Source organism: Haliotis rufescens, unplaced genomic scaffold (genome assembly GCF_023055435.1).
Source record: "Haliotis rufescens isolate VD_foot unplaced genomic scaffold, xgHalRufe1.0.p SCAF_14, whole genome shotgun sequence".
In the NCBI taxonomy this organism is placed as follows: Eukaryota; Metazoa; Mollusca; class Gastropoda; order Lepetellida; family Haliotidae; genus Haliotis; species Haliotis rufescens.
In genome coordinates this window covers 2,591,834-2,606,071 of record NW_025963824.1, presented here as the reverse complement: position 1 = coordinate 2,606,071, position 14,238 = coordinate 2,591,834, and the positions used below count along the sequence as shown (strand labels likewise).

At 47.5% G+C, this 14,238-nt stretch overlaps 1 protein-coding gene across 1 annotated transcript in view; it reads left to right on the top strand.

Annotated features, from left to right (window-relative positions):
• The window catches only part of LOC124121000, a 50,305-nt gene extending 44,823 nt beyond the window's left edge, over nucleotides 1-5,482 (top strand). The window contains exons 2-3 of the mRNA XM_046483944.2: nucleotides 243-358; nucleotides 4,927-5,482. Coding sequence (XP_046339900.2) covers nucleotides 243-358; nucleotides 4,927-5,010 — 200 coding nt within the window. The 3' untranslated portion in view covers nucleotides 5,011-5,482. The remainder of the gene's footprint in view (nucleotides 1-242; nucleotides 359-4,926) is intronic.
• The last annotated feature ends 8,756 nt before the right edge of the window (nucleotides 5,483-14,238 follow it).

Sequence of the window (14,238 nt, the reverse complement as noted above, 5' to 3'; positions counted from 1 at the left end):
AAGTGGAAGTCAATTCTTAATTATCAAAACATCTCGGTTGAGCGATACTTTTGACGAGGTATAAAACTACATCAAAACGAGTTGATAAAAGTTTCAAACGCCGAGACTTGCCGAGATTTTAACTTGTATCCAAGAGTGTCGATGTCTATGATACAAAGACACTCTCACTCACTCACTCACTCACTCACTGTCACTCACTCACTCACTCACTCACTCACTCAGTGTTTTTCCGTGTGCTGTAGGGGGCCCGCTGTTTCAAGGTCAGATCGAGGATTACAAGGGAAAGTGTCACGTGATGTGTCCCTGGCACGCCTACATGTTTGACCTGAAGACCGGGAAGAACGAAATCGGACTGGAGGTAAGACGACGTGAAGGAGTTGCTGATACCCGACTCCGACTTCTCCCCAGCAGGACATCTATAGAAACCTGAACGAGAGGGGGAAACTGCTGTCTGTTTGTGTATGTGTGTATGTGTGTATGTGTGTGTGTGTGGTGTCTGTGTGTGGTCTGTGTGTGTGTGTGGTCTGTGTGTGGTGTCTGTGTGTGGTCTGTGTGTGGTGTCTGTGTGTGGTGTCTGTGTGTGGTCTGTGTGTGGTGTCTGTGTGTGGTGTCTGTGTGTGGTCTGTGTGTGGTGTCTGTGTGTGGTCTGTGTGTGGTGTCTGTGTGTGGTGTCTGTGTGTGGTCTGTGTGTGGTGTCTGTGTGTGGTCTGTGTGTGGTGTCTGTGTGTGGTGTCTGTGTGGTGTCTGTGTGTGGTGTCTGTGTGTGGTCTGTGTGTGGTGTCTGTGTGTGGTCTGTGTGTGGTGTCTGTGTGTGTGGTCTGTGCGTTGTGTGTGTGTATGGTGTCTGTGTGTTGTGTGTGTGTGTGTGGTCTGTATGTGTGTGGTGTCTGTGTGTGGTGTTGGTGTGTGGTGTCTGTGTGTGGTGTGTGTGTGTGGTGTGTGTGTGTGGTGTCTGTGTGTGTGTGTGGTGTCTGTGTGTGGTGTCTGGTGTTTGTGTGGTGTGTGTGTGGTGTGTGTGTGTGGTGTGTGTGTGTGTTGTGTGTGTGTGTGTGTGTGGTGTCTGTGTGTGGTGTCTGTGTGTGGTGTTTGTGTGGTGTATGTGTGTGGTGTCTGTGTGTTGTGTGTGTGTGTGTGGTCTGTATGTGTGTGGTGTCTGTGTGTGGTGTTGGTGTGTGGTGTCTGTGTGTGGTGTGTGTGTGTGGTGTGTGTGTGTGTGTGTGTGTGTGTGGTGTCTGTGTGTGGTGTGTGTCTGTGTGTGGTGTCTGTGTGTGGTGTGTGTGTGTGTGGTGTGTGTGTGTGTGTGTGTGGTGTCTGTGTGGTGTGTGTCTGTGTGTGGTGTGTGTGTGTGTGTGTGGTGTCTGTGTGTGGTGTCTGTGTGTGGTGTCTGTGTGTGGTGTATGTGTGTGGTGTCTGTGTGTTGTGTGGTGTATGTGTGTGGTGTCTGTGTGTGGTGTCTGTGTGTTGTGTGGTGTATGTGTGTGGTGTCTGTGTGTGGTGTCTGTGTGTGGTGTCTCTGTCTTGTGAGTCTGTTTGTGTATGTGGTGCGGCGTCTGTTTGTCTGTATGTGTGTGGTGTCTGTGTGTTGTGTGTGTGGTGTTTGTGTGTTGTGCGTGTGGTGTCTGTGTGTTGTGTGTGTGGTGTTTGTGTGGTGTATGTGTGTGGTGTCTGTGTGTGTGGTCTGTGTGTGGTGTCTGTGTTTGGTGTCTCTGTCTTGTGAGTCTGTTTTTGTATGTGGTGCGGCGTCTGTTTGTCTGTATGTGTGTGGTGTCTGTGTGTGTGGTGTCTGTATCAGTGTGGTCTCCATGTGGTGTCTGCGTGTGTCTCTGTGGTGTGTGGTGTCTGTCTGTGTGGTGTGCGTTGTGCCTGTCTGTCTGTGTGTATGTGTGTGGTGAATGTGCGTGTTTGTGTGTCTGTGGTGTTTGTGTGTGTGTCTGCGTGTGTGGGGTGTCTGTATATGTGTGTGTGTATATATGTGTGTGTGCGTCTCTGTGTTTGTTGTGTTGTGTTTGTGTGCGTGTGTGTGTGTGTGTGTGTCTCAGGAAACATTTTAACAGTTTCAAGAAACTACAAACCGTGTTGGGAAATTATCAGTTGTCAGTAGTGTTGGGAAACTATCAATACTGTCGGTAAAACTATAAATACTGTCGGGAAACTTTCACCAGTGTCGGGAAAGTATCCAAAAACATAAGTTGTGTTGTGAGTTCAGACACACCCTTTGACTTCTGCATCATGTCAAACGCATGTAACATTCATTCAAAGTTATACCCAGGGACCACGATTCCAGGTAGGAATTGATCCCAAGCAACCTATGCTGGTCGTGAGAGGTGACTTCAGGGATTGGGCGGTCAGTGACCTTCAGGGATCGGGCGTTCAGTGACCTTCAGGGATCGGGCGGTCAGTGACCTTCAGGGATCGGGCGTTCAGTGACCTTCAGGGATCGGGCGGTCAGTGACCTTCAGGGATCGGGCGGTCAGTGACCTTCAGGGATCGGGCGGTCAGTGACCTTCAGGGATCGGGCGGTCAGTGATCTTCAGGGATCTTGGTCCATTGCCTGTCAGCGTACTCCGACGGCCTAGGACGTTGCTCATAATATCAATCACTAGGATGTCTGGTCCCGGCGGCTGTCAATAGCTGGTTTACTGCTGAGTGCAGCGTAAAATGCAAGTAAACAAAACAAACAAACAAGAACGCTGCGATGGTGTTTATCCTCCAAGACAGGAACAGACTGTAAACCGGTCTGTCTACTGACCTCGTCAGGGCGTGTGACGTCACCTCCAATGTCACGTGACATGTAACTGCGGAGACAGACAGACTTGCACGGGCGCCACGTGTTGGGAGCTGTCACTCACGTGTCTAGTTATGATGGTCGTGACGTCAAATCAGAATAAGCGTTTCACAATATGCCAATCTGTCACGTGGAAGTGCCAGACGATGCGTCTCTGTCGTCTATTGCATATTTGTAAACAACGACTACTAAACTATTCACAATTCTGCCCAATGCGTCAATAAAGGAGGCCCCAAGCGTGTCACCGTTTAATGATTACTCGCAATAAGACCTAAAATAACAGATCGTAAAGATGACGCAGCGTATCGATTGTCAGGAACCCGTCTATATGAGAGTCGTTACATAGGGCCTTTACGATGGTTTGTTTGTTTGTTGCTTACCGCCGCACTCAGCAATATTCCACCTATATGACGGCGGTCTGTTAAAAATCAAATCTGGACAGACAATCCAGTGATTGACATCATGAGCATCGATCCACGCAATTGGGACACGATGACATGCATTAACGAAGTCAGTGAGCCTGACCTCCAGATCCCGTTAGTCGCCTCTTACGACAAGCATGGTCACCTTTTACAGCAATCATTGGTTGCTGAAGACCTATTCTACCCCAGATTTTCACGAGTCTGTGGACGATATGTCAGCCAAGGTATAAACTGCACTAACAATTACTGACATGACGAGGTAGTGGAATTTAATGAATCATTTTAGAACTGTGTTGCAATGACGTCTCTAGTACGATGATGTGCCCTGAGTCGAGAGATTTTGAGACTTTTTTGAAAGATACAAAACAGCAGCTGATATGGCTATTGATTGGTATGGACGATAGTGTTGTTAACATGATGTCCCCCTTCAACACAATGTTGTCAGCGCCAGGTCTGTACTTACGCACATATTTGAAGGTAGCAATCGAACGTTCAGTCTCGCCGCTGCTTCTCCAACAACGAAATGACGTTAGCTTTTCTAAATGGGTTTTTTATCATAAGTACGAACTGGACGTACGCATGTCGCAGCTTGTGGAATCACACTTGTATCCAGGCGGTGTTCAGGTTGTATCCCAGTTGTATCCAGGCGGTGTTCAGGTTGTATCCCAGTTGTATCCAGGCGGTGTTCAGGTTGTATCCCAGTTGTATCCAGGCGGTGTTCAGGTTGTATCTCAGTTGTATCCAGGCGGTGTTCAGGTTGTATCCCAGGTGTATCCAGGCGGTGTTCAGGTTGTATCCCAGTTGTATCTAGGCAGTGTTCAGGTTGTATCCAATTGTATCTAGGCGGTGTTCAGGTTGTATCCCAGTTGTATCTAGGCAGTGTTCAGGTTGTATCCCAGTTGTATCTAGGCAGTGTTCAGGTTGTATCCCAGTTGTATCTAGGCAGTGTTCAGGTTGTATCCCAGTTGTATCTAGGCAGTGTTCAGGTTGTATCCCAGTTGTATCTAGGCAGTGTTCAGGTTGTATCCCAGTTGTATCTAGGCGGTGTTCAGGTTGTATCCCAGTTGTATCTAGGCAGTGTTCAGGTTGTATCCCAGTTGTATCTAGGCAGTGTTCAGGTTGTATCCCAGTTGTATCTAGGCGATGTTCAGGTTGTATCCCAGATGGAACCATCCCCTCTCTCTGTGGCCCCCCTGTCTCTTTGGCCCCCCTCTCTCTTTGCCCCCCCCCCCCCCCCCCCTCTGTGCCCCCCTCTCTCTGTGGCCCCCCTCTCTCTGTGGCCCCCTCTCTCTGTGGCCCCCCTCTCTCTTTGGCCCCCCTCCCTCTTTCGCCCCCCCCTCTTTCTGTGGCCCCCTCTCTCTGTGGTGGCCCCCCTCTCTCTGTGCGCCCCCCCCCTCTCTGTGCCCCCCTCTCTCTGTGGCCCCCCTCTCTCTGTGGCCCCCTCTCTTTTACACACACATCACCCCTCCCCCTACAACTTGTCACGTCAAAGTACTGGCCTCACCCCACAGCAGACATGTTTCCTGAGGACCTACTTTGCATCGGTATGTCCAGCGGATCAATACTTCTTAAAATAACCGTAACTAGATAACATACCATCGGTAGATATTGATGGTCCAACTTCATGACACGACAAGATCACAGAATCATAAGACGCACGATCGCGTGGTGAGTTTTATCGAGCGTCAATTTTAATATCGGTGTTCATTTTGTTTCCAGCAAGACGTGTTTCCCGTCAAGGTCGAGGCAGGGCTTGTGTACATCCAACACAAGTCTGAGCTGTCACTCAACCCGTTCCTATAGCAACCAGACAATTACATCGAAGCATTCGGCACAAATCGACAAGGTAGAGAACGAGATACCGAAGATCACGAAGGAGTTCCACAGACATCCATCAACGTCATAGATGCCAGTGGCTGGCGAGAGATCATCTCCTGACATTCACGGCCGTGGCCGTCATTTTCCTGGGGACAGGAATCTCAACACACACTCATCGCCTCTCTGTCAAATGGCTTGACTGTCATAACACCTAACATTTAAGAAGAGATACGTTTAAAATTTATGAAACAATTTACAAATTATTGTCAAGATCTCACGGCACATCAACAGGTATTATTGAGCCGGTTGATTTTTCTACCAGAGTGTACCGTTACAGAAAATGTGTTTGTTTGTTTGTTTGTTGTTTAACGCCGCACTCAGCAATATTCCAGCTATATGACGGCGGTCTATAAAATAATCGAGTCTAGACCAGACAATCCAGTGATTGACATCATGAGCATCGATCCACGCAATTGGGATCGATGACGTGTATCAACCACGTCAGCGAGCCTGACCACCCGATCCCGTTAGTCGCATTTTACGGCAAGCATGGGTTGCTGAAGACCTATTCCACCCCGAATCTTCACGGGTCTAGCCTCGTTATAACAGACAGTACTGTTTATAGATTATGTTCCTAGGTTTGTCAGCACCATACCCGTGCTCGTGGGTTTCACCGAAGTGGTAAACGTCTGAGACCTGCATCACTTCGGGCTTTTCTCCCACATTAAGCAGACACGCCGCGATATAACTGGAATAGTGTTAAAAGCGGCGTTAAACCCAACTCACTCACTCACTCATTTGAAAGCTGTTTTAGTGTCGCGTATTTCGACTGGACGAAGCAATGGCGGCGTATGGCGGTCCATATGAGTGAGTGTAGTTTTACGCCGCTTTTAGTAATATTTCAGCAATATCACGGCGGGGGACACCAGAAATGGGCTTCACACATTGTACCCATGTCAGGATTCGAACCCGGGTCTTCGGCGTGATGAGCGAACGCTTTAACCACCAGGCTACCCGACCGCGCCTGGTTCTTTTAATGAGAGCGATGTGACACTGAGAGTGGAAACTCACAATTCCATGTAGGTCATGATGCCCTCCTTTTGAAACAGTGTATTTATATAGATGCGATAAACCGATCTGATAAAGGGGGCACGGGTGGCCCAGTCGTCTAAGGCGCCGTGACTCACTGTGCAGAGTTGCGTCCCTTGGGCACCCCAGAAGCCCATGATTGTGGGTTCGAATCCCGGTTCGCCCTGATAATGTTTCTAGGTTTGTCAGCACCATAACCGTGCTCGTGGGTTTCACCGAAGTGGTAAACGTCTGAGACCTGCATCACTTCGGGCTTTCCTCCCACATTAAGCTGACACGCCGTGATATAACTGGAATACTGTTAAAAGCGGCGTTTAACCCAACTCACTCACGATCTGATAAACATGCAAATGAGATGTCCTAGCAGGAACTACTTTTCATAAAAATATACATACGCATCCAACTTGTTCAAAAACCGTTTCGTAACATTAAAAAACACACACACACAACAAAAAAACATTCCACAAAAGTTAATTTAGTTTCCCGGATGTGAGATGTGTAGGCATGGCTGCAAGTCACGTGGCACTATATCACACTTGGGGCGGCTCACGCAAGCATGTATTCCTATTGTATGATAGACACCGTACGGAAACACGGTCGGGTAATAATTTGTGTTCTCCGTATGCAGCATGGGTGTATGGAAACAATTCGGGCAATACAAGTCATATCTTTTAGAATTCCGGTGCCAAACACGATACTTCAACAGTGAGACTTCTTTCAATAAGTATTCGCGTCCACAATAAGCGTATATTTCTCGAGGTGTATATGGAGATATCTGTAACATTGTTGTAACCACGATGTAGTGAATGTGTCGTACAACGTCGCTGTCCGCAACAACACAACGGCTTGTAAATATATAACTCAAAACAAGTTGAGGACCACCCGATTTATACCACAATAGTATGACAGAACCGGGTGGCCCAGTCGTCTAAGGCGCACGATTCGCTGTGCAGAGTTGCGTCCCTTGGACACGCCAGAAACCTATGATGGGGTTCGAATCCCGGTTCGCCCCGATTATGTTTCTAGGTTTGTCAGCACCATACCCGTACTCGTGGGTTTTACCGAAGTGGTAAACGTCTGAGACCTGCATCACTTCGGGCTTTCCTCCCACATTAAGCTGACACGCCGTGATATAACTGGAATACTGTTAAAAGCGGCGTTAAACCCAACTCACTCACTCACTCTTCGGTCGGGAAACGTTGTGCCTGCTGATGTCGTGTGTCGGCGCCAGTATTGTTGTACTCGTGATGTGTGTAGTCTCTCGCCATCAGTGTTGTGGAACTAGTTTTACACACGTACTGCATGAAGACAGTGAGTGAGTGAGTGAGTGTGTGGAACAGTATTTCAGTCGGTGGCGTGTGTGCAGATGTAGGTGTAAATATCCTGTATTTATGGATGTCTGAGACTTTTTACCAGCTTGGTGAAGCCCCGCGCACATTCCCAATATCAGCGGATCCTGCCATTACTAAGGGACGCAAGCGATATCTCCCGTGGAAGCCACTTTCAGGGGATAAATCCAAGTAACGACCAGATTTTGAACAGACAATTTATCTTAACATTGTATTCTTACCAAAGATTAATTTTTTTTGTTTGAATTTCCATTCGACCGCCGCTCCCTCTGAGACTTGAGATGAAAAACAAAACAGTGTTCAAAACAGTTGTCAAATGTCTCCAGTGTCTTGTACACAATGTCTAAAATTATACAACAATCTATAAACACAGCAACCATTTCACTTTTCTTTTATAAGACCAGAATGATTTTAATAATTTATTGTCTATTTTAATTGTTTGTCTCTTTAAGACGACGTGTACTCTTCAATATACATGCTGTGAAACCCCTTTAACGTGAATCTCGCGGACTCAGCATGTCACACAAAATGATGTACTTCCATAGTCTCGATGCCCGTATGGAATACTCACTTTGGCGAAAAATCGATAATTTTTGTGTGGTCTTGACGACATCCTGTTAAAGAAGTTTCACTGCATCGCGATAACAATGTGTGGTCAAAGTGACGCGTGCAACAGGAAGCACGTGACGTATCACGTGACCGGTGTTTGCTCGAAGCCCGAGTAGGGCAGGCGTCTCAACCACACTGTATGTAATGCAATGGATTTTGTAAATAAAATTATCTACCTGGCGTGTTTGTTAATTTAATATATATTCCATACTTTCAACGATTTTAGATTCGAACCCATTCTTCAGGTTGACGAGTGAACGCTGTAACAGTTAGACTACTTGTGCGTTGGTTGGTTGTTTAACGCCGCACTAAGCAACATTCCAGCTATATGACGGCGGTCTGTAAATAATCGAGTCTGGACCAGACAGTCCAGTGATTAATATCATGAGCATCGAACCACGCAATTGGGATCGATGACATGCATCAACCAAGTCAGAAAGCCTGACCATGCAATCCCGTCAGTCGCCTTTTAGGACAAGACTAGTTGCCTTGTACGGCAAGCATGGGTTGCTGAAGACCTATTCTACCCCGGGTCTTCACGAGTCGGCCTGAGTAGTGAAGACATAAAGTGAAGGAATTTACTCCAGGAGATAACTCAGCGAGTTCGGTGGCCAAGAGAAATGGGACAAAGCACACTGTTGGAAACCTTTGGACGATGGTTAGATAGTGCTGTACAGATACCGACATCCATCGCAACAGTCACCTTGAACAACAAGCGGATATAAGCCATCGAGGTGAGAGCGAGCCAGCTGTCATGACCAGACTTGAGTATTTTACCTCCACTTCGATCAATACACACAGGATACAGTCGTCAACATGTAGGGGTAGTTGGAACTGGAAGCAATCTCATTAAAATCAGATGTTAGTCCTCGCTACTGCCAAACAAAGATCCGAGGGTATCCCATTACTGGTCACGTCAGAGTGACCTTTCGCAAATTTTGACCGACAAGTGGCATGACAGACAAGAAGCCGACATTAGTCAATAAGAAGGCAGCTTTCTCGTGCCCTACGGCACCAAACTGGCGCCAACACTTTGAAACACATTTGGACAAATTCTCGATAGAAAATTTGAACACGGAACAAAGGAACATTCTGGAATGGCTAAGAGATGGCCTAGAGTGTATGGGTTCAGGCATAAAGGCCGTACTGTTCTTCGGAATATCCCGTGTTAAATCTTTCGATGTTACATGATCAGAAATCAAATTTAGGCCGTCACGTTCATGATCTGGTAAGCGACGCTCTGATTGGTCAGATGGAAGGTCGTTAAGATGTGACCCGTAATGGGATGTCCTCGGGTCTTTGTTAAGTGGTGACGAGAACTAACATCTGATTTTAATGAGAGTTGAACGTCATAGCAGTCTGTCGACATCAGTTGAATGCCACAAATTAAGCAGCTGGTATTTGTCAACAAATTAAGCAGCTGGTATTTGTTAACAAACTAAGCAGCTGGTATTTGTCAACAAATTAAGCAGCTGGTATTTGTCAAAAAATTAAGCAGCTGGTATTTGTCAACAAATTAAGTAGCTGGTATTGTCTACAAATTAAGTAACTGGTATTTGTCAACAAATTAAGCTGCTCCAAAGGTGTTCTGGTTCGAGCGTACCCACAAAAAAACTTACATGCTTATACCAACCTAAACAGTCATCTGCCTACTAACAGACGGTGGCAACACCAGCCCCGACAACAACAGACGGTGGCACCACCAGCCCCGACAACAACAGATGGTGGCACCACCAGCCCAGACAACAACAGACGGTGACACCACCAGCCCAGACAACAGACGGTGACACCACCAGCCCGGACAACAACAGATGGTGGCACCACCAGCCCGGACAACAACAGACGGTGACACCACCAGCCCGGACAACAACAGACGGTGACACCACCAGCCCGGACAACAACAGACGGTGGCACCACCAGCCCAGACAACAGACGGTGGCACCACCAGCCCGGGGAACAACAGACGGTGGCACCACCAGCCTGGACAACAACAGATGGTGGCACCACCAGCCCGGACAACAACAGACGGTGGCACCGACAGCCCGGACAACAACAGACGGTGGCACCACCAGCCCGGACAACAACAGACGGTGGCACCACCAGCCTGGACAACAACAGATGGTGGCACCACCAGCCCGGACAACAACAGATGGTGGCACCACCAGCCCGGACAACAACAGACGGTGACACCACCAGCCCGGACAACAACAGACGGTGGCACCACCAGCCTGGACAACAACAGACGGTGGCACCACCAGCCCAGACAACAGCAGATGGTGGCACCACCAGCCCGGACAACAACAGATGGTGGCACCACCAGCTCGGACAACAACAGATGGTGGCACCACCAGCCCGGACAACAACAGATGGTGGCACCACCAGCCTGGACAACAACAGATGGTGGCACCACCAGCCCGGACAACAACAGATGGTGGTACCACCAGCCCGGACAACAACAGTAGTGGCACCACCAGCCCGGACAACAACAGATGGTGGTACCGCCAGCCTGTACAACAACAGACAGTGGCACCACCAGCCTGGACAACAACAGATGGTGGCACCACCAGCCCGGACAACAGACGGTGGCTCCACCAGCCTGTACAACAACAGACGGTGACACCACCAGCCCGGACAACAACAGATGGTGGCACCACTATCCTGGACAACAGACGGTGGCTCCACCAGCCCAGACAACAACAGATTGTGGCACCACCAGCCCGGACAACAACAGACGGTGACACCACCAGCCTGGACAATAACAGACGGTGACACCACCAGCCTGGACAATAACAGATTGTCAACACTCAAAGCCATCAGCTTGGAAAGAGCAGATGACTGAGCGCCCTTCAGCAGCGAGTATATGGATAAATCTATAATTTATTATATTTATACCATGTACTGATCCTTAAGTCAGCTCTCACAAGCAAAGGGAGCTGGTGATCCGTCCTGTCACCCCTGTAGGTACATTACTTATGCAGGTTGGTTAGTTTGTTGTTTAAAGCCGCACTCAGCAATATTCCAGCTATATGACGGCAGTCTGTAAGTAATCGAGTCTGGACCAGACAATCCAGTGACTTATATCATGAGCATCGATCCACGCAATTGGGATCGATGACATGTATCAACCAAGTCAGCGAGCCTGACCACCCGGTCCCGTTAGTCGCCTTTTACGACAAGCATAGTCGCCTTTTACGGCAAGTATGGGTTGCTGAAGACCTATTCTACCTCGGAATCTTCACGGGTCACATTACCTATCTAAAACCACAGGTCCAACCCACTCACACGCCGACTCTACAATAGTGTCATACACACTTAAATATCATCATTTTTGCCACAACTGACAGTCAAAGATTTCAAATTAAAAACTACACGAGTTGTGTTTGACAACAGGAAACAAGATGTACAAAATGATTTATTTATCACAGATTCTTACAGAATGCTTTTATCACTGTGTCCACCGAGACCTGGTTAATCCAAACAGTGATCAGGTGGTCAGGCTCGCTGACTTGGTTGATACAGGTCATCGAATCTCAATTGTGTGGATCGATGCTAATGATGTCATCACGGGATTGTCTGACCCAGACTCGATGACTGACAGACCACTGTCACATGACTGGAATATTTTGCCGAGTGCGGTGTTTAACATCAAACAAACAGAGTGAAATGGTCCGAGAATAAATGAATTATGTAATGTTTGTTGCTTGAAGCCACACCGAGCAATATTCCAGCTGTGTGATGTCGGTCTGTAAATAATTGTGTCCGAACCAGAAAAAGTAGTGACTGATATTATGGACAGATCCCACACCATTGGGTAGGATGACGGAAACAAGCAAGTTAACGAATGTGACCACTTGATCCATGGTTACTGCATGAGCTTCCTCTAATGCATGCAGGTTTCCAGATTAATGGAGTTTCAGTGTACATAGTAACCAGAACATAACATCACTTGTGGCAGCTCTCCCACACTCACTTGCTCTGATGTAGGTCATCATATGTAGGGTGGGTTGGTAGGTGGGTTTGAGTGAGTGAGTGAGTGAGTGAGTGAGTGAGTGAGTGAGTGGGTGGGTGACAATTGTCAACTCGTTGCGTAATGGTTCACATATAAATTCCCCACATATCATATATATTTCAGATGCAATTAAAAGCACACTGGTATGTGCAGAATTATACAGTATGATTGAAAACATTTAACAGTGTCCTGGGTATATTTTTAGATGCAAGACATATGTAAAATCAAAAATGATTTCTGAGGGATTCTTTGACGAAGAACCTGAAATCATAGGCGCATTCTGATTGGTTTGTCGTATTTTCGCACATAACATTCATCGATAGGGGACGAGTCTTCTTGCAGGTTACGGAGGGGGGGTGAGTGGTGACGAATGGATCAGAATACGACTGTCATCAACCCAATTGTTTCAGACCTACATCCGTAAGCTTGTGGAGGATAGTGTGTGAATGAGGCCATACTATGGTTGTCATGGTCATTCAGGTCCATATCAACATTAGGTAGAGGTCCTGGGGTCGCTGTGTCGGCAACACAACATTCCCCAAACAAAGAAAGAGAGGAGAACACAACAACATTCACCTAGCAGTTAATGGGTACCCGGTAGGATAAAATGGCAATGTTGTTGTTAACCTCCTGACACCTAACAGGCAGTTTCGGTTGTATACTCTCCATGGAGCTGAGAATGATTGTTGAGTGCACACTTTTCCAGTGATCGGAGTAATAATAGCGCTCTGAGCATGCCCCTGTGTGGTGTGGAAATATGCACAATATAAATGGCATATTATTATTATTATTAATAAAATAACATTGTCAAGCAACTTTAAAAAGACACTCAATGTGAAGGGACGGAGTGAGCTGAGACAGTGAGATTAAAATATAATTCCAATATACAATCATGCACACTACCTCTGGGCCCTATTCCACAAAGGTATCTTAGCGATCAGACAATCATCCCATTACTTAACATTGACTTGTGATAATCGCAGCGCTAAGATCGCCTTATAACATGGGTCCTGGGCCCACTTGCACAAAACGATCTTAGCGCTAAGATTATTTTAAGCCTATGTCAAAGTATGGGAATTGAGACCATCTTAGCACAAAGATCGCTTTGTGCAAGTGGGCCCTGGTCTACTGAGACGTATGAATTGTCTCTCCTTGTACACAGGTCACAGCTGATATGCTGTTGGAGAGGACTGGTCTCACAGTTTGGCTGAGTCAAGGTTCAAATTGACGGACTCTGACAGACAGATACCATGTATATACATTTCTACGATGTACAAATAAAAACATTAACATTGACTTCAACTGGTATTCTTTAACAAATGATCAGTGTAAAGCTGTAGGCGTGGGCTTTACACCACTCTTAGCAATATTCCAGCATCAAAGCAGGGCACACCATATTGTAGCCATGTGGGGAATCGAACCCGGGACTTCGGCATGACGAGTGAATGCTTTAACCACCAGGCTACCAGGGCAGATCAAGCCTTTATTAAAGGGAGGGGTCGAAATATCAAAATCCTCTCTCAGTGGGGGTTGGGGAAAAGGGGGTATTGTCTAATACTATGTTTGGTTTTCAAAAGGGGGGGAAGGACCCCTTCGACCCCTCTGGATCCGCCTGTGGGCTACTCCCCCTCCCAAAGCTGCTGGAAGGTTAAAGAGATGCATGACACTTCAGCACGAGCTGATGGAGAGACGGAAGGTGCTGGGGCCGTGATGCTGAAGCCATACAGGACAAAAGCGACACTTCAGCACGAGCTGATGGAGAGACGGAAGGTGCTGGGGCCGTGATGCTGAAGCCATACAGGACAAAAGCGACACTTCAGCACGAGCTGATGGAGAGACGGAAGGTGCTGGGCCGTGATGCTGCAGCCATACAGGACAAAAGCGACACTTCAGCACGAGCTGATGGAGAGACGGAAGGTGCTGGGGCCGTGATGCTGAAGCCATACAGGACAAAAGCGACACTTCAGCACGAGCTGATGGAGAGACGGAAGGTGCTGGGCCGTGATGCTGAAGCCATACAGGACAACAGCGACACTTCAGCACTCACATGAATAACAGACCCACATACACAAACACAAAATACCTCAAGCAATAAACAGACAGCAAGCACCTAAAAGTTCCCCTCGATTACTAAAATGAATTGGATTGAGCAGTTAC